At 30.8% G+C, this 26055-nt stretch overlaps 3 protein-coding genes across 5 annotated transcripts; all 3 read right to left on the reverse strand.

The window, feature by feature from the left end:
• Positions 1–5168: 5168 nt before the first annotated feature.
• LOC124941329 (squamous cell carcinoma antigen recognized by T-cells 3) lies at positions 5169–14422 on the reverse strand. 2 transcript variants are annotated; one of them, XM_047481630.1, is made up of 16 exons: positions 14069–14422; positions 13833–13966; positions 13275–13332; positions 12799–13014; positions 11407–11682; positions 11018–11152; positions 10821–10946; positions 10316–10360; positions 9558–9665; positions 8736–8878; positions 8522–8645; positions 7156–7230; positions 6213–6587; positions 5986–6078; positions 5653–5803; positions 5169–5582 (listed from the first exon to the last, which is right to left on the reverse strand). In XM_047481630.1, exons 1-16 carry the CDS (start codon positions 14291–14293, stop codon positions 5356–5358), a joined length of 2511 nt encoding a protein of 836 aa, XP_047337586.1. In that variant the 5' UTR covers positions 14294–14422; the 3' UTR covers positions 5169–5355. The 2 variants fall into 2 exon arrangements, with proteins under 2 accessions (XP_047337586.1, XP_047337587.1); XM_047481631.1 differs by having other exon boundaries at positions 5169–5576; positions 14069–14421.
• Positions 14423–16293: 1871 nt separating this feature from the next.
• Positions 16294–16905, reverse strand: LOC124942827 (22.7 kDa class IV heat shock protein-like). The gene has a single exon (XM_047483392.1). The coding sequence runs from the start codon at positions 16888–16890 to the stop codon at positions 16309–16311; it is 582 nt and encodes a 193-aa protein (XP_047339348.1). The 5' UTR covers positions 16891–16905; the 3' UTR covers positions 16294–16308.
• Positions 16906–18312: 1407 nt separating this feature from the next.
• LOC124942826 (methionine S-methyltransferase) lies at positions 18313–23657 on the reverse strand. 2 transcript variants are annotated; one of them, XM_047483391.1, is made up of 12 exons: positions 23375–23657; positions 23095–23288; positions 22809–23015; positions 22638–22733; positions 22282–22470; positions 22024–22212; positions 21691–21927; positions 21257–21391; positions 20353–20661; positions 20076–20255; positions 18984–19952; positions 18313–18834 (listed from the first exon to the last, which is right to left on the reverse strand). In XM_047483391.1, exons 1-12 carry the CDS (start codon positions 23616–23618, stop codon positions 18520–18522), a joined length of 3264 nt encoding a protein of 1087 aa, XP_047339347.1. In that variant the 5' UTR covers positions 23619–23657; the 3' UTR covers positions 18313–18519. The 2 variants fall into 2 exon arrangements, with proteins under 2 accessions (XP_047339347.1, XP_047339346.1); XM_047483390.1 differs by having other exon boundaries at positions 22024–22470.
• Between the last annotated feature and the right edge of the window lie 2398 nt (positions 23658–26055).

Consider the following 26055-nt stretch of genomic DNA (forward strand, 5'->3'; position numbering starts at 1 on the left):
AAAAATGTAATTTCCCTATACAGTAAAATGGTAAAATTCATTGGGAACACATGTATTTCCAAATTGCAATTATTGGATTAATACTTTTTTTTTTTTTGACTTATTCAGTTATTTTACTCAAATAAATATATTAATATATGTAAAAAGTTTGGGAGCAAATATAATATGAAATGGTAAAATAATTTATTTTATTATATAGCCTTTTTCATTTATAATTCAAATATTTTATCTTTCTAATCATATTATTTGATTCATTACTTAAAATATTAAAATAGTTTTTATTTTAAATTATTTTATTTTATCATTATATATTAATAGTTTTATCAAAAATATACTCATGTCAAAATTATCACCAATCATTTGAATAATCGAATTATTTAAATAATTCGAATCCAAATAAGTCCCGTATTTTAAAGTGTAATTATACTATGGGTATATATATATATATATTTTATTTTATTTTTTGTTTTAGACTATAAGAGTTTTTTAATATTGAGTTTTTTTAAAAGAAAGTTATTTAAAATTTTATAAGATAAGTATTAAATTTTTTTTTTTAATATTGAAGACGAAAGAAAATGCAGAAAAACTCTGATGACTTTAATGGTGGTTGATGTTACAAAATTAATTATGAAGTCATTTTCTTGTGTGAGGTTAATTTGTCAGATCATCAATATATGCAATAATAATAATATAACATTGAAATAAAACTTAAATGTTTCTCTAAAATTAATTATATATATATATATATATAATAGAATAAATAATGAAATAAAACTCTAATGTCTCTCTAAAGTTACAAATTAAATTATTTATTTTATATAAAATAAAATATATTTATGTATTTCATAACGAGAAAATTTGTCAAGGATACAAATTAAATAAAATTAATTATAATAGAAACTTTTATGTGAATATATTTATTTAGTTTAACTGTTATTAATTAGTTGTAATAAAATAAATATAATATTAAAAAAGAGTATAATAAAAAATAAAAATAAACAGTATAAAAAAGGTCTTATAACTATATGTAGAGTTGGTTGTTACAATTTTATATTATACATGTATAATTTGTAGCAACACTAAAAACATAAAATGCACATAAAAACAATGTTGTACACCAGCAACCCATGTTTAATATAAGAGACATTGACTTAAAAAAACATATTATTTAATTATCAAAACATTATAAATAAAATATTAAAATATTTTAATTTTAAATACAACCAGACATTTCAATAATTTATTTTAACTTTTTTTAAATATTTTTTTTTATCAAACAACTTTAAAAAAACCTATAAAAGTCCAAGATTGAACAAGCTCCAAAATACAAAATTTTGAGTTATCAAACCAACTAAGAATGTAGTCTTTCTCTATACCTAATCCCTAATGTTATTTTAACAACAAATAAAACACAAGAAATATAATAAAATCCCAAATAATCTATAGAAAAAAAACAATATTTTCTTTATTATCCAAATGATCACTTTATTCTTCACTACCCTTTACTTTATTAAATTTTATTCCCTTCTCAAAAAAAAAATATTCCATAACAAAAAAAAATGAAAGAAGATCTTTAATTATCTCCTCATCTTTAAAAATTTGTCTTCATCTCACTTGTCTTTCATATAGTAACTGCACATGATACCCTTTTATTCTTCTTATTACTATTACTAAGCCAATTAAGGTAATAATTTATGCATAACAAATCATTTATCTTATATTATCTTTTTTACTAAAATTATCTTTTAAAAAATAAAATTATGGTAAAATAAAATTGTAAAATGTTGAATCTTGAATTGCCATTGTTGGTGATGCTTTCTCTGTAGTAAAAGAAAGTCTCTTGTTTCACAAACCAACCAAACAGTCACATGCAGAGAAAGAGATAATTATGGTAGTACTGTAATAAAGGGGGCCACTGAAGTAAATGACACACAATTTTCAACATCTTATTCATCAGGACCCATACTATTCTCTTTTAATTATTTTTTAAATTCAGATTAATATAATTTTATTTTTTATTTTTTTATACACCATCCATCTCAATCATAGCCAGCCCTAAATTATCTGTAATTGACTTATGCCTTTTAATTATTACACTTGCAAACATTTTTTTTGTTCTTTTGGTAAGTGGGGATGTTTTCCACCATTGTCCAATTTCTTCACCATTTTGTCATCATCTTCCTCTCATCACAATTCACAATTTAATTCATTAATTAGATTTGTCTTTCTTTTCAATTTTATCAATGAAAACATACATATGGGTTATTTTTAAATAATCTTACTAAAAATTGAGTTATTAAGTAAAAAAACACTTTAAAATATAACTTTATTTCAATCTAGTTTATTTCAAAGAAGGAGTAGTAAGTGATCATTTAATCAAACACAACGAAAAAACATGACATAAAAAAACAACTATATAGTTCAATAAGTTATCGATCTTGTAAGTCCTCGAGAAAACAATTAACTCCTGACCGACTTAATTGATTTTCCGAATGAATATCAGAAAACGTCATAATAATAACATTATAAATGATACGCATTGGTTGACTACGATCACTGAAAGTTCGACGATTTATCTCCAACCAAATAGTTTACCAGAAAATAATTAGGATGTAACCAAAATATGTAAGTATTTCATATTAGTCGCATCAATTCAAAATTTTTAGTAACTACACAAAAATTCAGACATCACCTAGTAAATCATAGTAATACTCCACAAAAAAACTTCGAATATTAGTCACCCACAACAATACAAAAGTAAATAAGTTGTTGATTTAACATCCTCATAAAACATAAAACAACTTACCATTGTATAATATTTTTTAATGCACATATCATCGGTTAGAATTACACCGTGCTCCATCAAAAAGAGCGAGAAATTGAATGAAATTTGACTTCCACCATAAATAAGTTTTTTAATAAATATTCTAGAAAAATAGGCTTTTAGCTTCTTTAGTTCTAATAATCATAAATAACCCTTTTAACTAAGATTTTCCATTTTTGGAACCTAAAGCCTCCTTTTAACATGCATGCTAATCATTTTCTCTTTTTACACACAACAACACAAACATAGCAATATATACAAACATGCTTGAAAAGAAAACAAGGGCTATTTATAATGTTTAGTTTTGGAACATTTTATATATATAGATCCTAAGTATAAAAAAAACAAATTAAACCAAATATCTTTGCTTAGACTGTTGGGACCTTCCAATTAAGGCTGCAAAAACTATCATTTTAGCTCATCTCACACTCATGGGAATTGGTATGATTTTGTTTCTGAAATTGTCTCATTACTTTTTTATAAACCCTTCCTTCTTCATAACATTAATTATATATAGAGTAGTACTATATTACATTCTTTATTCATCCATGTGCTATTATGTAATAATTAATTGTCATGCAAATGATTTCAACTCAAATGGAAAGTACATTTGAAGCCAAAGTTTTCAATACTCAATAAACAAATTTATAAATTCATCCATGTTATCTCTTTGTTCTTTCTTTCTTTTTTGAAATGTAAATAACACATGTCTTTCCTTAAAAGTGAAACTATATTTTAATAGTACCACACTAGCTAGAAAATGTAAATGTCTTATTGAACTAAAAAAATAAAACTAATACAAGTTTAAATAAATAGAAACATTGACATGTTGAAGAATCCTCCCAAAAGTGTTCTAATGACCCGACTCACAAATCATTCCATCTTGTGTGACGGTAATATTGAATGTTCAATATTACATTTCGTAATTCTCCAAATTGTTCAAAGTTCATATGAAAATTGGTTTCTTTAAAAATGGTCTCTATATTGATGATTTAATTTAACAATCTTTCATTTTGTTCACACAAAAAAAGATATGTTGTTCATGTAACACTAATCATAAGACTATATCAAAATTATTATTTAAAGTTCATGATAATTTCCTTGAAGAAAAATATTTTCTATAAAAAATAGTATATATATTATATTTACTATACAAGTTATTCCAAAATAAAACACACGAGTTATCAATACACAAATTCTCACCGACAATTTATCGATAAAATGTCGTCAACCAAGCAGACAATACAATGAGATTCGAAAATAGAACTTTTCAATTAAACAAATGTATATTCAGTTAGTTGACATGATTAGATCATATCCTTAACTAATATAAGTAAAATAATTAAACTAATCATTAGCTAATTGTAATGAAAAGACATTTCAATTAGGTTTGTTTAGATTGAAGACATTAATTAGTTATAAAACATCAATGGTCCACCTGGACCATAGAATTAGAAGATCCACAAGAGACCAAAGGGGCCTTCTTTTGATGGGAAGTTTTTTAAAAATCTTTTCTCCTCTTCTTTTCCCAATAAAATTTAATTAAAGTAGCCGTTGGGAACATTCCCACAACTTTTTAAATATTTGTCTACTTTTTTACAACTGATTTTTTAAATACTAAATGATGATGATGAAGAATCCCCACTATGGAAAGAAAAACTTGGTTTATATATCTGATTAGATCCAAATGAAAAAATAATCATATTTTTTCAATAAAAATTGCATCTACATGTTTTAAAATGGATCCATTATATATACAAGTTGTTTGAGATTATGAGATTCAATGTCACAAAAACACTAACTTTTCTTTTTAACAAATCTCAAAATTTCAACCCCACCATGATCATGCATCTTGTAGAGCTAGCTTGTAATGAATAATTGACCTGTTGCTACTGAGGATATATAGAATAATAACTCATAAAGTAACAAAAGCAATAATATTCTTTACCTTTAACCCTTTATTGCTTTCTTCTCTTTTACCAAGAATATTCAGAGATTTCTATTTTTTTTTATTTGAAAGGTCAACCTTTAGTTTTATTCTAATGTTGACACCCCAAAAAATAAAGTTACTTAAAACCCTTATAGACAATAATACTTTAGACACTAGTTTAACCATTTTAAGAATAAACCTAGGGGAAAGAAATAGTTACGAAAACTGAATAATCTCATTTTCGCGTAAACAACAATCAATCTAAAATTTGAATTCAAAAATCGATATAAAAAAGAAAGATGTGGGGAATGGGGACCATGATTGATCATGTGTCCCTTGACTGCATGCAGATAGGCAAAAGCTACAAAAGGATGATTAAGGCTGTAGAAATGGTTGATCCAAGACCAGACCAAACCAAACCAAAAGTTAATGTTTGATAGATTCAAAATGAAAATCTGGGCATTTTTGCTTTTCACGCATGAGAATTAGTCTCAAAATTTCAAGATTTTTTTTACCAAGAACTACATTAACATGAAGTTGGAGTTATACAACTGGATTACTAAACCCTTTCAGATAACAATTTAAAAAACAGACATGACTTTCACTTTTTAATGAACATTTTTCTGAACTCATCATTGGATTGGGGTGGTTTTTCCTCATCTTCTCCTCCTTCAGTTTTCTTACCTGTGTCGACCCAACCGAGGGCTCTGATAGATCGTGGAACAGCAAACGTGCTCTTTCCTTTGAACTGCACACTATTATTATTATTATTGTTACCCTCAGACTCGCCATGTGGTTCTGCTGCCTTTGATGAATCTTGGCCTGAAACCGACATAAATAAAATATTACCTTTTTTATAACACACTAAGTCAAGATCAAAGAAGAACTATTGAAATACCGTGTTTCTTCTGATCGGCTGGTTCTTTCCCTCTTCGTTGTTTTGGATCTGAACGTGCTATGCTTAATTTCTTCCCAAACAGTTTCTGCTTGTTCTTCGCCACAGCAGCAGCAAGATGTGCATCATTGGAAAAATCCACATATGCCAAACCCTTCATATAAATAAATGCATTCAATTTTTTTTAGTATTCTATATTGACAAAATACTATTGACAAGTTTAGGATAAATTTTAATTGTAGCAGTGGATGTAAAATTTATGATAAGGATAAAAAAAAGGAGACCACAAATTCCAACAAATTGATCCATATAGTAGCCAAATGATTGAGAAGATACCCTTGATTTTCCAGTGAATTTGTCCTTCAATATGCGAATAGCAACAACTTTACCAACGTCACTAAAGAATCGTTGCAGATCATCAGGATTAGCCTGCACAAGACATTCAATAGTAGCCAAATGATTTTTTTTTTCTTTTTTGTGAAAAGCCAAATGATTTCTGAAACAGGAGAAAACTGTTTTCTGAGCTATAGTATGACAGCAATATCATTTGGCAGAAGACTTGCCTTGGGGTCCAGGTTCGACACAAAAGCAGTACATTGGTCATCATGTTTTGATCTTCCAAACGCAATATCAGTTTTTCTTTCAATGTTACTACTACTACTTTTTTCACCTTCAGCTTCTTTATTATCCACCTTATTTGCAGCATCAAGAGAGACAACATTCTGGTTCTTTCCCTCCCCATGCAAATTCTTTATTTTTTTATCGTTATTTTTCTGTCGTTTTGGCTTAGATTGTTGGTCAGATATATTTGGATCCTGCTTCCTCTTTTCACCTGATTTTTCTTTGGAGGGTATCTCCTTCTGCTCTTTTGTTGTGCCAATAGATTTTATATCCTGTTGTAACTTGAATAACTGCAGCTCTTCCAATCGAGGAGAAGTCTGGAAAAGAGACAAGGGACAAACAGATTTTAAATACCTATGTCACGTGCAGTAAGTCATTATATCAGTACTTATTAGTATATGAAAACCTAAAGAACTCTTAACAAAAAATAAAATTAAGGAACTGTTATTGAATAGTCAACTATGACATTGACTTAATACTGGTTTTAGGGATCCTCTAAGCGTGTAAAACTAGAACCTCGTGATAGAATGAAGATAGGTAGTTGCAGTGTGTTCTTTACATGTCTCCTTGAAAGCCCTTACCTCAATAAGCATACTAAAAGAGCCATCAATTTGTATTACATACATATGCATTGAAAAGTGAAGGACCTGAGAGCATTCACTTCTAATTGTGCATGTTTTACACTTAGAAAACTGGTTCATAGGTCTGGTTTTATTAAAAGTGGCTGAAAAGCATAAACTATCAGGCACGTAACTCATGTTCAAGAATTTAGGTCTAAAAGCACTTGCAACTCTATACTTTGCAGTGACAAAATAAGACAAAAGGAAATAGATGTCACTCGCAGGTGTTAGATGAACCAATAAGAAGCTAGAGCAACAGAAATACCTTTCGGATGGCATGCTCTAAGTCTTCCAATGTGCCAAATTCCCTTTCAAAACGTAACCAAGAATGACAAATGTCCTGAACAAAGAAAATTGTCAAGTACTACCAAAACATAAAATTTCACAGAAAGTCCCGAGCACCTCATACTTTATAAGATAGGTGATGGACCATCTTGCTTAAATATATCCAACTGTACATAAGCATTAATACGAGTGGAGTTCAAGACAATCTTGGGAGGATAAGGAAGTTATAAGTTATTGAATATTTGGTTCACTGTGAGGTGACCTCTATGTGGTTTACAGCTTAAAGAATTCACATAATATGTACAGAAAGTGGAAAATAAAATGGAAGTTTAAGAGACTAATAGATTGATTAGCACTTAATTAAACTCTGTTGTGTACACCCTAATAAAGAATGAAAATTAATAAGTGTACAAATGATCATTAGACCTTCCAGAGCTGAAAAGCTCTTGTATAACACATTATACATACACAACAAAAATAAATCCTACTTTTTTAATATAACTACAACCCGTGATTTGAAAGAAAAAGAGATTAGATGGAATGGAGTATTGGGGTTTCCAGAAGATGTCAAATTGAATTTTTTTTTTAAAGAGGGTCATCTTGTATTAAAATGTTTTAAATGGAGTTATGAACGCGAGGTGGCACAATTTTTACAAGAATGGAAGAATGAAACCACAAATATAGGGAGACAGTCAGTTCTACAGAAGCTGATAGTTCAGGATGTTAAGGCAACCAAAGGTCATTATTTTAGGGTACCTGAGCACTGAATGCTGTATTTAATAAACCTTAACATTATATCCAAACATACACACACAGAAGACCCCCTGCAAGGAACTGGCCCAAAATCGAACTAATGTTACCCCTGCCACTTCATATTTTTCACCCTGATGCTCTTGCAGTACAAAGGCTGCTTCTTGACTTATTAGCAATACAAGTTTTATTTCACTAATCAATAACACTTCTCCTAGGTGCCAATCTTGTTCATTGCATAATGCTTATTTGATCATGGAGTACTACATTTATAGTTGTTTGAAACAACTTGTTTCTGATAGGATAACAAAATTATGCATTACGATACTTTTTAAGTTTAAGAATAAATATAAGGTGAATAGCATGTCCTACCTTATTCAACAAATATCAGACACACTGACGAAATCCTAGATCATAATACTTGGTGGTGCTAAGCAATATATTAGGTCACCATATTTAAGTAGCTATTTATTTGACATTAATCTCCAGTGCTAGTTTGAACTCCAGGAAGATGGACCCATGGAAAATATGCAATAAGAGGAGTTGAACCAAGATATTTGTGCTAACAACGGGAAAAATTAAAGAACTCTAGATACCTCAGAGCCTGTTCCAGAAAATCTTTTGTTATAGCATCTTTTGTAGACAGACCTAGCTTCCCTGGTGTTACCCAATTCAAGTTCCATCGCTATATAACCTTTCCATGCTTCTAATACAGAGCCCCTGCCAGAAATAGTCAGTGGAAATGAAGCAAACATATGTAAAAAGGAAAAAGAAATTTAGCATAGAGACAGAAGGGCATGAGAGACAAACCTGACTTTCAGAAAATCGTCCCAAACTTTACGAGCTGCAACTAGATCCTTCCCCAGGGTTGCCTCCAATCTCGCCCAGTAAGCATGGAGTCGCAATAAACCTGATGGATCCTCAAGGTGTACCAACAAGTACTCAGATGCACGCTAGACAACACAACCAGCAAAACATATCAACTACTCGTGCCATATTCCAAGATGTTAGATATCCTACATAAATTTTGCATAAGATATTCTTTATTCCAGTCATGATTAAGTTGTGTCAATTATTGTAGCCATATACAAGCTTCAAGTCCACCATAGAATAAATTCTCATAGCAACCTATCATGCTGCCCACTAAGAAGTGTTTCAGGAACAGATTTGGACATTTCTGCTTACATCATCACAAAACAACAAATAGACTTTTTTTCTTCTTTCCAAGCACTAGAAGATTGGAATCTAAACATATATCTCTCTTTTCAGGCTCAAAACCTAATAACAAAGGACCTGATTCAATTCATACAAGTACCAAGTAGTCTAACTTTTCTGACAACTATTTCCTAAAAAAACCTTTAACAGATGAATGTTGTGAAAGAACTCAAATTTTGTACTTGTTCTTCATCATGAGCATCAGAAGTATGAAGTATCTACATGAAAGGTGCCTAAGCACTCAGATTAGTTGGTATCTACTAACACAAGAGATACAGAGTGTTTAGTTGAAATGCCACACATACTTTTTCCAACCCATGCCCTACAGAACAGAAGAATTATGTTCCAATGTTCACAAAAATGTAAGCATTCTATATTTTCATATAACCAAGAATGAAGAAGAGGAATGATAGACACCTGAAATGTGTCACTTATTTTTGCAAATTTGAGGTCATCCTCCAGCTCACCTCCAGCTGAAATTCTCCGTCTTAGGCCATCGACCCTAGTAAGAAATATTTCTAGGTACTGCAATGAAAAGTTTAAGTGAATGGAATCATCATCATGTTACTCAGTAATAGAGGAGCAAGAACAGCCAAAAATTGGATAACGAAAAACGTCACATTTGATTACAATCTAAGAATATTAATAACACCTCCCTTGATGCATGGATATTAATAACACCTTGATGCATGGATAGATTTTTTGAGATATTAAAACAAATGAAGTTGAGTTGGGGCTGAAGCAACCAAAGCTCATGACATGTATACAGTCCTTTCAAATGGCAGACATCAATTTCCAAAAAGGTTGAATTCCCCAACTCCACATCTATGATTTGAGATTTCCCTAAAATCATGCTATAACAGATGCAACATAGACAGGCTAGGAGGATGCATGAGATTGGTCCTCTTCCGACCCTTAACTGGTGAAGACCTCATTTACTAGTTTTTAAAAATCATCCCAAAATCCTAACAGTATTACAATTTCTGAATTGGAAACCCAACAAAAAGGAACTGAGACTTGTCTGTGAGAATCTTCTAGAACAGTTATCAATATTTCTATTCACAAACAATTAAGTATGAACTAAACACATGTTATATAGATGTAACAGAAACTGCATCATGCAAAGACAGTAGATACAGATGGGTAATGGTTTTAAAACAGAAGAATTGGCACACCTCATCTGCAGTTGAAAATGTGCACAGGAGAGACTTCTCAAAGACCTGACAATTGAGAAATTGTGTGAGTTGAACATCACAAATATTAGATAACAGAAACAAACATCAGGGATGAAAGTAAATCATAATAAAATAACCATGGTTATCTTTTTAGTATCTAATAAGAACTTTATTTTACTTGAGCTTTTTACTACATGGGTCTAATCCCTGGAGAAGACTAGCACAATATCCCACCGCCATGACCCCCCACAAAATAAAGGTACTCTTAGTGGGAATTGATGATTGTTCAACTAAAGACTGGAAACAAAAAAAATGGAAAGTCCTAGATCAAAACTTTAACCAAATTGACAAACTGCAATTGATAGGACGATAACCCTGGACATCTTGTGAGGACTAGTTTACTGTTTTAATGCGGATTTCTTCAGATACCTAGAGCATTTAAAAGATGTATAACAAGACGAAACAATAACATGAAGCAGACATGTTCCTTCAAAAAACAACATACACTAGATATCTCTTTTTCGGAGGCACGAGCACGTTCAAGAGAGATTAAATATCGAACCCATAGATCTCCTACCCAAGGACAATTCTTTGTGGCTCTAGAGTAAACATCTCTGACAATAGCAGCACCCTGAAATAAATACAGGGGTTATAACTAAGACTATAATTATTACAGCAATGACAAACAAGTAATAAATCAACCTTCAAGGTTCTGTCCAGATACCCAGTATAATCAACCCAGAGAGTAGTAGATATAGGGAAATCCATTATAGCACGTTCATATAGGGCTTGAACACGTATAGGGTCTCCACAAGACTGTTCAAATTTCAGATAGTCCTGAAACAATGAAACTCAGTTATCATTACAGAATATTAGGATAGCAATACAAGCTTAAGACATTTTTTTCCATCACAATGAGCAAGACAAGTGGCATCCATGAAAGGCCAATAAGTATAAACAAGAGGAATGCAATGACACGAGAAGATGACAACATAAATTCACAAGCATATAACATGATAATGAAATATATATAAACATGATGCATTGAAACACTTGAAGAAAATTGGCAGGGTGTCCATTATGAAACAAACCATGTAGCCTTGAAGTCTTTCCACATCAGTCTCTTCTTTTCCAGATATACTATCCTCAAAATGCATGCGTGCATTTACTACATCCATTGACTTCTGATATGAAGAAGCAACGTCAGGAGACACTCCTTCCAAACTGTCTGAGTCAGCATCAAGAGCATTCCCTTGTTGCACTAGCCAACTTTTGTAAGCCAGAAGTGTTGATTTTAGACCAGAATGTGGAACAGACATCTGCCTATGGAATAGGCTTTGCACACGATGCAATTGCTTTTCTCTTGCCTGCAAAAGCAACCAGCGTACATTCGTATCAAATCCAACTTGACCTAAGAATTATAAAGCTTCATGAAGTGAAGATTGGTTTAGAAAGAGATAGGAAATTGTAAAAGCAAATAAATTCTCAATGTGAATCCACAAGTATTAACATCCAAATAAAACTTTTCATTACTTCTGATCTGGTAAAGAGCAACAATGGAAACATCTTCTTGAGCTGAAATGACAAGTACTTACAAATGATGTTCTTATAAAGACACAAGTATTAAATACAGATGTGTACTACCTGATCACGGCCTTCATGGAAGAGTAAAGACATACAATTTCATTTGTTCAGTTTCAGGGATAAAATAAGAGAAAAAGTATTTCATTGAAATTAGAATGGTTTATTCTCTGCAATATAGAATTGCTTTCTTTCTTGCTTGTGTCTAGCCGGAACTGAATCTTATAGCATAAAAGTGCTGAATTTTCTCAGCAACTGATGGTTATACCATCTCCTAAAAACAAGCCAATCCAATCCTTTAACCTAACATCCATCTCTGAAGAGTTATAACTCTAAAGTCATCAATATGACACTCGTGTGGATAAAATTTGTCAAAAAGTATGAGCAATCTGCTAAGAAACTATTATTTCCCTTCCACACAAGTAAACAACAATCTCCAACAAAATGCAATTAAGGCCGCAGCAGAATCTGAGTTTTATAAATCAGAAAACAGGTAATCTTAGCTTCCTATTTATTGCCAGTACTATACTCACCAACTGAAATCTAACAAATCTCAACATTGTGTATACTAGAAAATGGGAAAATATGAGAAATAGAACTCCTAATTGCTTAGAGAGTTTGATATTGCAAAACAATGCCGTATTGTCATATTCAGTTGAAATTGTCAAACTAATTTGTGTGTAAAGTGATAGAGTAGCGGTAACTACCTACCTAGTATTGGTAGCTACTTAATCGTGGTAACTACTCATTAGAATTTAGTGTATAAATATACTTGCATATTTCATTATCAATACATTAATCCCTCTCAAAATCTCTCTCTAAAAACTCACATTAAAATTCCAAATCCCATTTGAAACCTAAGAAAAATATCAAAAGTGCATGGATCAGAGTCTGGTTCTCACCTCAATATCCGTCTCATCAAGGGTGTAGACAATGGCCTGTTCAAAGTCTCTGTAAGCTTCCCAAATTTTGCTACCTTCAGTCATATGGAGACCAGCAGCAACAAGAGCACGCTCAAACAGATTCCGTGTTTTCGAAACGCCAGAAGGTGAACATTCACGGACTGTAGGATCATGCTCTTGAACGAACTCTAAATAGTCGCACCATAAAGGTACAGACTGCACACACCATAAGCAAGACAGCTTATTATATTCTAGAATATGCAAGTCATAGTAATAAAAGCAAATCATCCTTCTACTATACATGTTAAGAATATGCAGAGTAAAATTGTTCTACAAAGAACATGAACGTGGCTGCAATATACTATCACCTTAAACATGCATAACAGTAAAGGGCCTTAAATGATTTCAAGTAGTAAAAAATACCAAAAGAATAACTACCTGTATATTTGAGCAGAAAAAAAGGAAAAAGAACTAACCGGATAGTCAAAGATGCCACGCTCATAAAGCTTCTCAATTGCCAAGAAGGCTTCAGATCTACAATAAGAGAAAACAACAGAAACAAAAGTTTTTTTATATTTCACACATAATTGTAAGAACCATACAAACCCACTTCTAGCTCCAATATATACATACTGGTGATATAGATTATGGATGTAAAATATGATCAATATCATCTTTGTGTTAAACAAGAAAATTATTACATGATCTTGGAGGCAATAGACCCTAATATCTAGAGCTCGCAGTACCTTTCAAATCAAATAATTGTGAATGATTTCAATAGACCCAAACAAGTATACTACATAATATATGGAGACGTAATGTGGAAAGCAACTATAGTTATGCTCAATAAACTACTATTGAAAACTATCTAGGATGTATATTATCAAATATTTTGCGCATAACCACTCGTAATCTAACAAGTGCAAGTGCTCAAACAATTAAGAATATATGAACAAGAATTGCACATAAAACAGACAGGCAGAACATAGGAACATAAAAAACATTTGTAAGTGTCATTTCTTATAAGAAATTACCCAGAGTTCATAGTTATCTCGTCCCTAGCCCACTCCTGCCACATAGCAGGAGTCAACGGAAACAGTTGGCTCATTGTCTGTCTAGCTATTCCAAGTTTAACAATATCCTCAATCTTCCTCAGTGCTTTAATGTACTGAGAACACAGTAAGGGGACGATGAGAAGAAGCATAAAAACAATCATAAGAAGAAGAAGAAGATAGGGAAGGGAAGGGAAGGGAAGGAAATGAAAGAGTACTTGAACATGTGCGTCGTAGTTGGCAGGGTTACTTGATAGTTCACTTTCTAGTGTACTTATCTGGAGATTGAGATCTTCATCGGCGACTTGATCATCATCTGACGCCGAATCAGTATCGGAAGAACTCGAAGCATTTTGATCTTCAGGCAATGATTGCTTATCAGCATCATTCATTTCTTCGTCAGTAGACTGGTTGACAGTGTTTTGTTCTAGGGTTTCGTCCATCGTTGAAGCTGTTGCTAGAAAAAAGTAAACGGTTCAGTGAGAGGATATGAGCTCACAGTCTCACAGAAGCCGATTTGCACACAACTTCCCTTTGAAAGCTTTGTTCCTGCTGCAATGGCGGATAAAAGAAAAGGCTTGCTCTCTCTGTCTGGATCGTTGTGGATTTTGGAACGAAAAGGAAATGCCAAAAAAAAGCCATAGCGGAGCTTCAACTTTCATGAAGAATTCAGATAGATCCTCAAACTCCTATTTTCTAACTGTTTTGCTATGAATACTTATATAAAGAAGTATAACAAAAATGAAAGACATGATTTATATAAATTTATCACTATTTTGACAAATAATTTTATTTATAATTTATATTATTAAACTTTTATATAAAATAATAATTTTTTATTATTTAATTTTTTCAATTATTTCTTAGGTTATCGATGTTAGGAGGTGGTGCATTTCGCTTCAATCAACCTTCTCGAGGATAATCTTATAAGAACAGTGAAGTGGATTTCGTTCTGAATCGAAACAATGGAGAATAATCGCTCAACCCTTTGTCTATGAAATGCGTAAACCTGGCGCTGAACTCCTCCGAAGAAAAGAGAGATGTGGATTGATTGTATTTATAGTGTTTTTATATGTACCTCGTAAGATATTTGTGTGTCCTCGTATGATATTCGTATCCGTTACTTGTTAGGCAGTTATTAATTTTATTTATTTTTTTAACTCTGATGACTTATTTGAAATTATAACTTTTATTGATAAATTTATTTATAATTTATTATTATTTAATTTTTTTTATTATTTTTTAAATTAGTGATGTTAGGAGGCGGTGGATTTTGCTCCTATCAACCTTTCGTCTTGAGGATAATCTTAGAAGGACGGTGGAGTGAATTTCGCTCATAATTGAAATAGTGGAGAATTATCGCTCCAATTAATCCTTCGTCTCTGAAGTGCGTAAACCTAGCGTAGTGCGGATTGATTGTATTTATAGTGTTTTTGCGGATTGATTGTATTTATAGTGTTTTTATATAGGTCATATAGGATATTCGTGTGTCCGTTATTCGGTTGACGGTTATTATTATTTTTTTTAACTCTATTTACTCATTTGAAATTATATTTTTTATTGATAAATTTATTTATAATTTGTATTATTAAACTTTTATATAAAATAATAATTTATTATTATTTAAAATTTTCTATTTATTTCTTAGAATATTGATGTTAAGACTTAAGAGCAGTGTCAGCCATGAGTTTTGAACTGCTCCAACCCTTCTCGATAAAATAAAAAAAGTAAATATTTTTTTTTTTTTGCCATAGGACTAGTTTAAAAGAATGATTTTTAGTGAGATTTGAACTCATAACCAAATACAAAATTTATATTTTTATTTTTAACAATTAAGCTACAACAACTTATGTTTAAAATTACAATAAATTTATTTAAATATCTAACTAATTTTAATAAATAGACTGTCCTAACCTAAGACTTGCTAGGCTTACCCAGAGCCGACCCTATTTAAGAGGCGGTGAATTTCGCTCCTATCAACCCTTTGTCTTGAAGATAATTTTAGAAAAACGGTGGAGTGAATTTTGCTCCAAATCAAAACAGTGGAGAATCATCGCTCCGATAAACCTTTCGTCGAAGTTCTTAAACCTGGCGCATAGCTTCCTCCGAATAAAAGAGATATATGAATTGATTGTATTTATAGTGTTTTTATATGGACATAGTATAATGTAAATTCAATTATTTTATTTAAGTACACTTAATAAATTCAATTGTGTTTAATTTTAAACCGCATTTTAATATAATTTTCAGTTAACTAATATAAAATTTAAACAAAATAAAATAAATTTTATTTTTGAAATACGAACCGTTGTTAATACATATATAGCATTATAATTTATAGCAAACAAAATACATTCACCAATCCAAAAACAAGACCAAACAATACAAGAAAACAAGAACAGAGAGCATCAATGCATCATCATCACAATATCTCAAAACATAGAAAGAAATCAAAACCTTATTTCTTCTTCAAATCACCATCTTTACTAGCTTTAACAACCTCTCCGGCGCCGGCGCCGGCCAATCCTTCATCAACAATATCAATAACCTTCATCTGTTTCTTCTTCTCCTCTGCTAACTTCGGCACAGTAATCTTCAAAACCCCATTTTCCAAATTCGCTTTCACTCCATCCAAATCCGCATTCCCCGGCAACCGGAACTGTCTCCAAAACTTCCCATTAGTTCTCTCCGCCCTATGCCATTTCTCTCCTTCAACTTCTTCTCCGGCAGCCTTTCTCTCGCCACTGATTCTCAACACTCTGTTTTCTTCAACCTCAATTTTCACATCTTCTTTAGTCAATCCAGGGATGTCTAGATTTATCAGATGGGCACTTGGGGTTTCTTTCCAATCACATCTAGCTAATAAGGTTAAGGGTTGATCTGATCCCTTAGGGATTGTTAGAGGGATTTGTTCGAGGATTCGAAATGGGTCGTCGGAGAATTGGGTGGGAAGTGTGTATGGAAAAAGGGCTTTGGTTTGGATGGAGAGTAGATGAAGGATGGTTATTGCTGTTAGAAGCTTAGGAAATGAAATTGCCATTTTTGTTGAGTAAATTGAAAGAAAGATTGAAGCTTGATTGTGTTTTGTTGGTGAAAATGGAGATTCAATATTTGGGTATTTATAGATTTGGAGGAGAAAGAGAAATGGAGTTTTCTGGAGAATGCTAGTATTTGCATGGAGTTTGATTGGATTGTGAATGAAGGAAACTAGAATATGAATGTGAAATCTACAAGGTTCTAGAGAAGGTGACAGTTATGTGTGACGTGGCAATTAAAATATATAGAACCAATAATAATTGAAAAAAAAAATGTAAAATTGTTATGGTAGGGTTCTAATTAAATTTAATTTCTTTGATTATTTTAAATTTTATAATAGAGTTATTTATCAAGATTTGGTTTCCAGTAAGATTAATTTATTATCTATGTGTTATTTATAAATAAATAAATGATTCATGAAACTAATTAACTATTGAATTTCAGCGAATTGACAGTTTTATTATCTATTCTCTTAATTTTGATAGTAAAAAACTCTTTATTTCATTAAAACTAGGTAGACTCTTTATTTCATTAAAACTAGGTAGTTAAATTTGTGATATTTATCTTTTATTTATTTATAAATGTTACATATAATAAGTTAATCGCGTCTATAACCGTTGAAATGAAAAGAAAATATTTAAAATCTCAATCGTACTTAATAAATATCTTCCATTCATAAATATCTTCGAGGTTATAATTGGAAGTTAGAATTCGGCTTTTCAGAAATTGAGGAACTGAAGTTTGTTTGAACCATTTTTTTTTTCAAAATAAATGTGAATTAAGACCTTATTTGATTTAGGATGATTTGAATAAGTGATTATTAATAATTTTTATTTAAATTATTAAGAGTATAAATATATATATATATATATATATATATATGGATAATAATTTTTCTTTCTAAATGATTGAACTAATTAGTTATTAACCATTTAATTATGAATATCCTCTATATAACAATTATTCATTATTGTCGACAAGTATTTATGAATTATTTGAATTATATATTTTTTTATCAAAACAAAAATTTACCTTGATTGCGTTAACTTATGTAGAACTAAATGTATGTGTAACTTTTCACATATTTTTTATTTTAAAATTCAATGAAATATTAAAAAAAATATCATCCATTTTTTATTTTCACAATTTCAAATATAATTGTAATAAAATACAAATTCTCACATAGTTAACTTAACACTAATCAATCAATTATTAATTTTAATGATTAAGAATTCAATTGTTGTTGGTAAATGATTATCTTCTATAATTATTTTATTTAAATTGTTTGCATGACTGAAATTAAATCTTAGAAAAATAAATAAATTGGAAAGGAAATATTGAAGTAATCTCTAGGTTCCAAAATGAAAAGAAGGAACAAAAGAGCTTAATGAAAACACATTTTCTTTATGGTTGTTAGAACTTGGAAGATTGCAAACTAAGCCCATACAATTTAAACAATCACAGCATTGTCAAATGTCAATTAATACAGTTTTTGCGAAATTTAAACAATCAACGCAAAGCTAGAAAAGGAATCAGAACTCGAGCTAAATCCCAGAACTTATCTTAAAGCTGCTTATTTAGCGAAACCTAATTCGCAAAAAGCAATGAATCAGTCAATCAGCATTTAGTTACCTCAGATGTTAACTATGTCTTTGAACTTTAATATGCAATCCAATGCACTCTCAAATTGGCTCTCTTCCAGAGCATATGTGAATCGACAATACCCGGGAGCTCCTGTCCATTTACCACTGTAAATGCATAATCCCGTAGACTTTAGCATTGCTTCTCGAATATTTGAGTCATCATCCAGATTGGATTCAAAAGAATTGGTCATGTCATCTCCTCCTCCATTAAGCTTAATAGTCTTGCCCAAGTACACAGATGGTTTAGCCAACATTGAAATTCCACCATGTGACTCGATCACATCCCACCCGCATTTCTCAAGAGTCTAGATTATTGACACACATAACAAATATATGCATAAGAAAGTCATCATAAAACATTGAATTGTTTGATGAAAGGTTGTTTGGATATAATCCAAGAGTTTGTTTGATATTGTTTTAGTTTTTAATGAAACAAGCTATGAAATGTGCTTACCTCCTTCAAACGCTTGGACCTGATTTTAAGAAGCTGCTTTTGTTCTTCAACAGAAGTCATGAAAACACTCGATTTCTGCCCCCTAAGTTCCAAAAGCTTCTTGGCGGAATATTTAAGAGTCTTGTGGGGTTTGCTTAACCCTGATAAGCTGTGAAATTCATCAATCAAGTCAGGCTCGCCTAGAACCAGAAATCCAAATGTGAGCCCTCCAGTAAGTGTCTTCAATGACAGCTCTCCCAGTAGAAAAGTGCAGAAAGATGGTTTGCTAGATTCATGCAGTTTATTTAAAATGTTAGTCAAATCCCATGCATCCGAGTTCTTAGCATCGAACTCAAGTCCCGAGAAAGAAGTGTCAATTATAACCCTGGCTCCAATTTTGGCACACACTGACAAAATTATTTCCAACTCTTCGTTGCTGTAAATCAAGCCGGTTGGGTTGATTGTTGGACCACACAGATACAACCACGGTTTGTTCACAGTCTCAAGTGCACTTACAAGTACATCTTCAGATAATTTAAATCCATTTTCTGATATTGTAGGGATATTGAAAACATTGGCTTTCAGAAACCTAGAAGCTGACACAAAATTCCCGTTTGAACCAGATGGGAAGCATAATGTTCCCCCTTCTTGGATGCAACAGAGAGCAAGCTTGTTAAGAAGAGGGAGTTGGCAGTCTGAATATATGACTTCGGAACTGCTGTCTGTTGAGAATCCATAGGTATCATTGACAAAATTTTGGATTGCGGTTGTAACGTCGGTTTCAGATTCTGCCACATTTTGCCTTGCAAAACTTTCAAAAATAGCTGCTTTTACTGAAAATGGCATGGGTAAATAACTTTTATCAACGTCCATGTGAATTAGGGGAATTTTATCTGAAGAAGTTACTGATAACTCAGCATCTTTAAGCACAGAGATGGCAGAACTAGCAAATCCAATCATCTCGCCAGCTTTCTCTTTCTCAAATTGTCTCTGTGAGGACAAACAAACAAGACAACTGTGAATGAACATTCTAGACAAAATATATAATAGGTTTCAAGAATTTCAACTAGCAAATTATCGGGTTGAGATACAGAAATCATTATAGGGTCAAACCTCAGCAGGTGGATGACGATCAGAAAGCTGAAAAGCCAGAAGATCATGTAAAATACGACCATAATAGTGTTGGCTGATTGATGCAGTATTCCCTTCTAATAGTTCTACTGTCCTGGACATTGCTTTAAAAATACTTTCTTCTTCAGAGATAACAAAGGCTACCTCCAGATCAGAGTAAACCTGGAAAAATGTTGGCAAACTATATTAACAGAAACACACAAGGCAACAACAATTCAACTATATCTACAACTATAATTGATTTGAAAGAAAAGGATACCTGATTTTTCAATAAGCCACAGATAATTGCCGCATGCGAGGGTAGATATGTTCCTGAAAGATATTTCAGGACACCATTCGCACTGGGTAAACTGGATAACTCAAAGTGGTCTGAAATATCCAAGAAAAGACGAGATCCAATTTCTCTTGTGGCATCAAGAAGGTGCTGAAAAGCCGAACTAGTGATAGCCTCAAAACTAGCTATTCCAGTTACTACCACTTGTGGCTTCAACTTCTTAATCAGCTCTATCATCAAATCTGACTGGCGTGGGGCTTCAATTACAGTAAGAGTATCCTCCGTCTCTGAATTCTGTAACGAAAATATTTATTAACTTAGCATCAACTTCACAACTAAAGTAAGTCATTTTCATAGGTCATGTTTTAAATCAACACGTGAATAGAAACATCAAAATGCTCTCTTAAGCATTCTAACTCATACTCTGTAAGAGCATAACCGTGCTGCTTACAGGTTGACAAAAAATGATATTATCTGAGGACAGAACAGAAAATAAAGAAGTAAATGTATTTTTTTTCTTTTGAAAAGGGTATATATACCGAGACAAAATAGAGAGGTATATATAGTTTTAGTACCTCCAAACATCAGAATACAACTAGGAAATGCAAAGATGAAAGCATAAATATGTTCTTGAGATCACCCCAAACAAAGGGATGAAAATCAAATCTGGAATGATGTGGTGCTCTGTTACAAGATCGTTGGGGTAAATTACTGTACAATTACAATTGGTTGTTTTATAATGAATGGGATTTGGACAATAGTTATGCTCTTGTGTTTCAAGGAAATTTGAAAGTGATTTGTTCACTTTTCGAATTTTTCATTTTTGCCCATGTTTTGCATGGTGATTTCTTTATTTAACATCATATATTGTCCTTCTATAGAAAAGTACCTGTATTGCCAATGATGTTAACCATTTCCTAGGTAGATGCCGACTGAGATGTTCGTCAACTATAGCAAGTCGGGGTGAGAATAACCGTAGAGCATTCTCAATTGCTGCTGCCCTAGAAGGAAAAACCACAACATTCTGAAAAAATCACCAAGAATACACGAGTCAATCTAAGTTTGCTTAAATTGGAGAGAACTTAAAAAAACATAAAAATAAATTCACTTTGCACTAGACTGTCTTTCCATGCTAATTACACTAGTACACATGAATAGAAACATCAATATACTCGAACAATAACATTATCACTTGCTTAATTTAACCATGCCCACCTTAAGAACTCAACAGGAAACTGATAACCAAATCTTATAGAGATAGAAACAATTAGGAACACTCATTTTTCCAAGCAAAGAAAATAAAGTGATAGAAAGATCTCTTACATCAGCTGTAAGAGGAACGTGATGGTAAGTTTTCATAAAGTCTGCAATGAGATTCCTGAATCGTTTGCTTCCAGCAGGAGGCTCATAGGGCAAGTAGGAAATTTCTTTGAGCATACTAGCAAGATAAGCTAGGAACGAGATCTTTTCATCAGCAACAGAATCATCCACAAAAGATAAGTCTAGAGAATTGCTGATGTCATGATATCCATTCTTGAGAAACTCAAAGATTGTTTTAACCTGTAATTGTAACTCATTACTCAATTTGTGTTTACTTTCACTGAAAGATTCTTTTGATGACATTTACGTTTGCACAGAGAGTCTCAGTGTTCATACCTGATTTGGTTGACGAATTTGACAACTATATACTGATAAAGCATGAGAAATACGACCACCTGCCTTTCCATAGGCCCATGCTGTTCGAGCACATATTGGCTGATCTCCAGTAATCCCCATGAAGAACTCAAAACGATGTCGACTATTCTTCTCTATCTCTACCAATGCTGAGATATCTGTATCAGCAGCCTGCAAACAGCAAATTTCAACAAGTGCACACTTTGATAGGTATAATATTATCAGTGAAGAAGTAAATACCTGAAGAATTTTAGTCTGCCACATTTTATTAACTAGCACGCCACGACGTTCAAACAATCGCTTGCAAACACCTTGTCCAGGACGGCCTCCTATATTGAAAATCATTATTCCAAGAGGCTTGATAACAGAAATTCCTTCTTCAACTGCCCTTGCAATTAAACCCAGTCCAAATTGATCCTCGACAAAGCCCTAAATCACATAAAATTATTTTCAAACACATTTAAAATGAAGTAGCTGAGGACATGCCACATTCAAATGCAACTGTAGTTACTATAATAGAGAGGATGATACACTGACATTTACAATGAAAACATAAGAGCAGATCATTCATGTACAAACCCAAGTAATCTACAGACCTGAAGAGCACAATAGTTGCTCAATGAATACAGAAACTCCTCGCTTGCATTTTCAGTAATCAACTTTGACATAGCATCCGGATTCGGATTAAGAATCTGCAAGAAAGAAAAAGACAGTTATTGCCAAGTATCTAAATGAGATCCAGTATAAAATTCTCTGTTTTACAATACCTGAGGTATACAGCCAATGATTCTCTCAAGTTCTATATGATTATCTCTACAATAACCAAGCAAATCAGATTCATGAAACTCCACCCTGTCAAGTAGAGTCTTCCCCTCACTATCAAAGATTAGAGCACCATTTTCATCTAAAGCATTCAGGTATAAGTTTATCCAAGAAATCTTGATAGCTCTAGGATTAATATCCAAACCATAAACCTACACAAATCATACTAATTAAGAACTACCAATATAAGTTAACTAACAAGAAAATTGCAACTAAAACACTAAATAAAACCTTTGATGGTAACCACTTCTCAGCAATAGCAATAGATATCCATCCATTACCACAACCTAATTCAGAAACTGTTTTATCTCTAAATATAGTTTCAGGATGTCTATTCAATCCTTCATAAAAAGTAAACGACCAGTCTTCTGGCATAAATATGCTAGGGATCACCATCATTGTCAATTTCTTCCTCTTCTGATAACCTATCAAAGCAGCCGATCACATAAGTGGAATATAATATATATGGAAACGAGAAACCATTCATCTATTTATATATATATATACATACCTTCAGCTTGCTCAAGGTAGATATCTTGAATTTGGAAGTGAAATGTCTCAATACATTGATCAGACTCTTCCTTAGTAGGAAATCGTTTCTGTAGATGAGATAAGAATATCCTAGCTTCGGTCCTTGTATCTGGATTTTCAAGCCTTTCAAGAAGTGATCTCAGTGCAGCGTAAGCAGTGTCTCCTGATTGTTTGCACTGGTTCAAAAACTCGTCGATCGAATTCCAGAGACCTTTGACCGCCATTGATGTACAGTCGAAAGCAATCTTCGCTTTGATAGAGAGAGAAATGGTTATTGATGAAGAAGACGACCTTTCTCTTCTTATAGCGTTAGAAAAATATAAAAATAATTGAAACTTTGATTTTCCTGTATGCTGCATGAATTCTAATTTAGGAAAATGTAATTATTTAATCTAATATTTGATTGAAAATACACATTTTATTTTATTTTATTCAAAAAGACAATTGTGTATTTGTTTTATTTATTCTGAAAACAAAATTATTAGAATTAGAACCTTATTCCTATCCCAATCCATACTTTTTCTCTTCTCATCTATACCTTCTTCTTTTATTAATAAGATTTTATTTAAACCATTGATTTGACATACAAAAATAAATTATTTAATTTATATTATTTTTTAAATTAATATGATTTTTGAAATCCTTATTTAATTTATCTATATAAATATAAGAGAAATGATAAGGGAAGGAAAATTGGGAGAGAAAATTTTAAAGGGAATGACGTGGCGTATTCTGATTGACCAAAAAAATAACAAAATTAATCTCTCTACTCTCTCCTCACCCTTTATCATTTTTCCAATTAGTGATATTAGTGACATATTATTCCCTCTCATTTTTTCTCTCAAATTTTCTCCCCCTATCACTACTCTAAATATAATAAGATTATAATTTTGTAAATTTATATTTTTATTGTATCATTATTATTTTAATTATTTAATTTATTAATCAAAATATTAAAATAATTTATTTTAATTTTAAATATAAATAAGTTTTTATTGACTAAGTATTAGCGTTGTTAGTTGTTATTGGGACTAGAGCTTTTATTTTATTTATTTATATAATATCATTTCCGATGTCTCGAATCTTTCGAATAATAAGTTCTTTTGAATTAATGCGAGGTTGTTGTATAAAAAAATGGATTATTTAAATTTTGTTTAAATTATTAAAATATTATTTTATATTTAAAATTAAAATTAAATAAAAATAAAATAAAATTATTTTAATATTTTTATTTATAAATTAAATAATCTAATAATTAGAATAATAGTTTACTACAAACAAAATATATATAATTTTAAAAAAAAATCAAATGACCCAAGATCAATGAACATAATCTTTTATTATTTATAGTTTAATATATTGTTTATTTTACTTGTGAGACATAATTGTTAAATATAATAATCAATATTTTATATAATTTTATTTATTTATTTATTTAAAGATAATTGTCATAATTTTTATATCTAAGTTGTTTCAATTTTTATTTTAGTTTAAATTCCCAATCCATACTTTTTCTCTTCTCATCTATACCTTCTTCTTTTATTAATAAGATTTTATTTAAACCATTCATTTAGCATACAAAAACAAATTATTTAATTTAGATTGTTTCCTAAATTAATATGATTTTTAAATCTTTATTTAATTTATCTATATAAATAGAAATGATTGAAAAATAGAATTTTAGGGAGGGAATTTTAAAGGGAATGACGTGACGCACATTCTGATTACCCGAAAAATAATAAAATTTCTCTTTTTTCTCTATCTCCTCACCCTTTATCCTTTTTTCTAGTGACACAACATTCTCTCTCTCAAATTTCCTCCTCTATCACTCCTCTAAATATAATAATATTATAATTTTGTAAATTTATATTTTTATTGTATCATTATTATTTTAATTATTTAATTATTTAATTTATTAATCAAAATATTAAAATAATTTATTTTAGTTTTAAATATAAATAAGTTTTTATTGACTAAGTAGTAGCGTTGTTATTAGGAAGAGGGCTTTTATTTTATTTATTTATATAATATCATTTCCGATGTCTCGAATCTTTGGAATAATAAGTTTTTTGAATTAATGTGAGGTGGTTGTATAAAAAATTGGATTGTTTAAATTTTGTTTAAATTATTAAAATACTATTTTATATTTAAAATTTAAATTAAATAAAAAAAATTATTTTTATATTTTTATTTATAAATTAAATAATCTAATAATTAGAATAATAGTTCATTACAAACAAAATATATATAATAATTAAAAAAATTCAAATGACCCAAGATCAATGAACATAATCTTTTATTATTTCTAGTTTAATATATTGTTTATTTTACTTCTGAGACATAATTGTTAAATATAATAATCAATATTTTATATAATTTTATTTATTTATTTAAAGATAATTGTCATAATTTTTATATCTAAGTTGTTTCAATTTTATTTTAGTTTAGATTATGTTGAACTCTATTTATATAAATTTAAATTATAAATTTATTCCATGTTATTCTTTTAACTCTTTAGATAATATAAATTAATAATTATTTAAATATTTTTTATCACTATCTTTAATAATAATAAATATAACTTTTTATTGTGACGTAAATACATTAAAAAAAATAAGAAGTTAAGTTAAGTTAACACTAATTACTTAGATATCCTCCTCA

Source organism: Impatiens glandulifera, chromosome 6, assembly GCF_907164915.1.
Source record: "Impatiens glandulifera chromosome 6, dImpGla2.1, whole genome shotgun sequence".
NCBI classification, from domain to species: domain Eukaryota; kingdom Viridiplantae; phylum Streptophyta; class Magnoliopsida; order Ericales; family Balsaminaceae; genus Impatiens; species Impatiens glandulifera.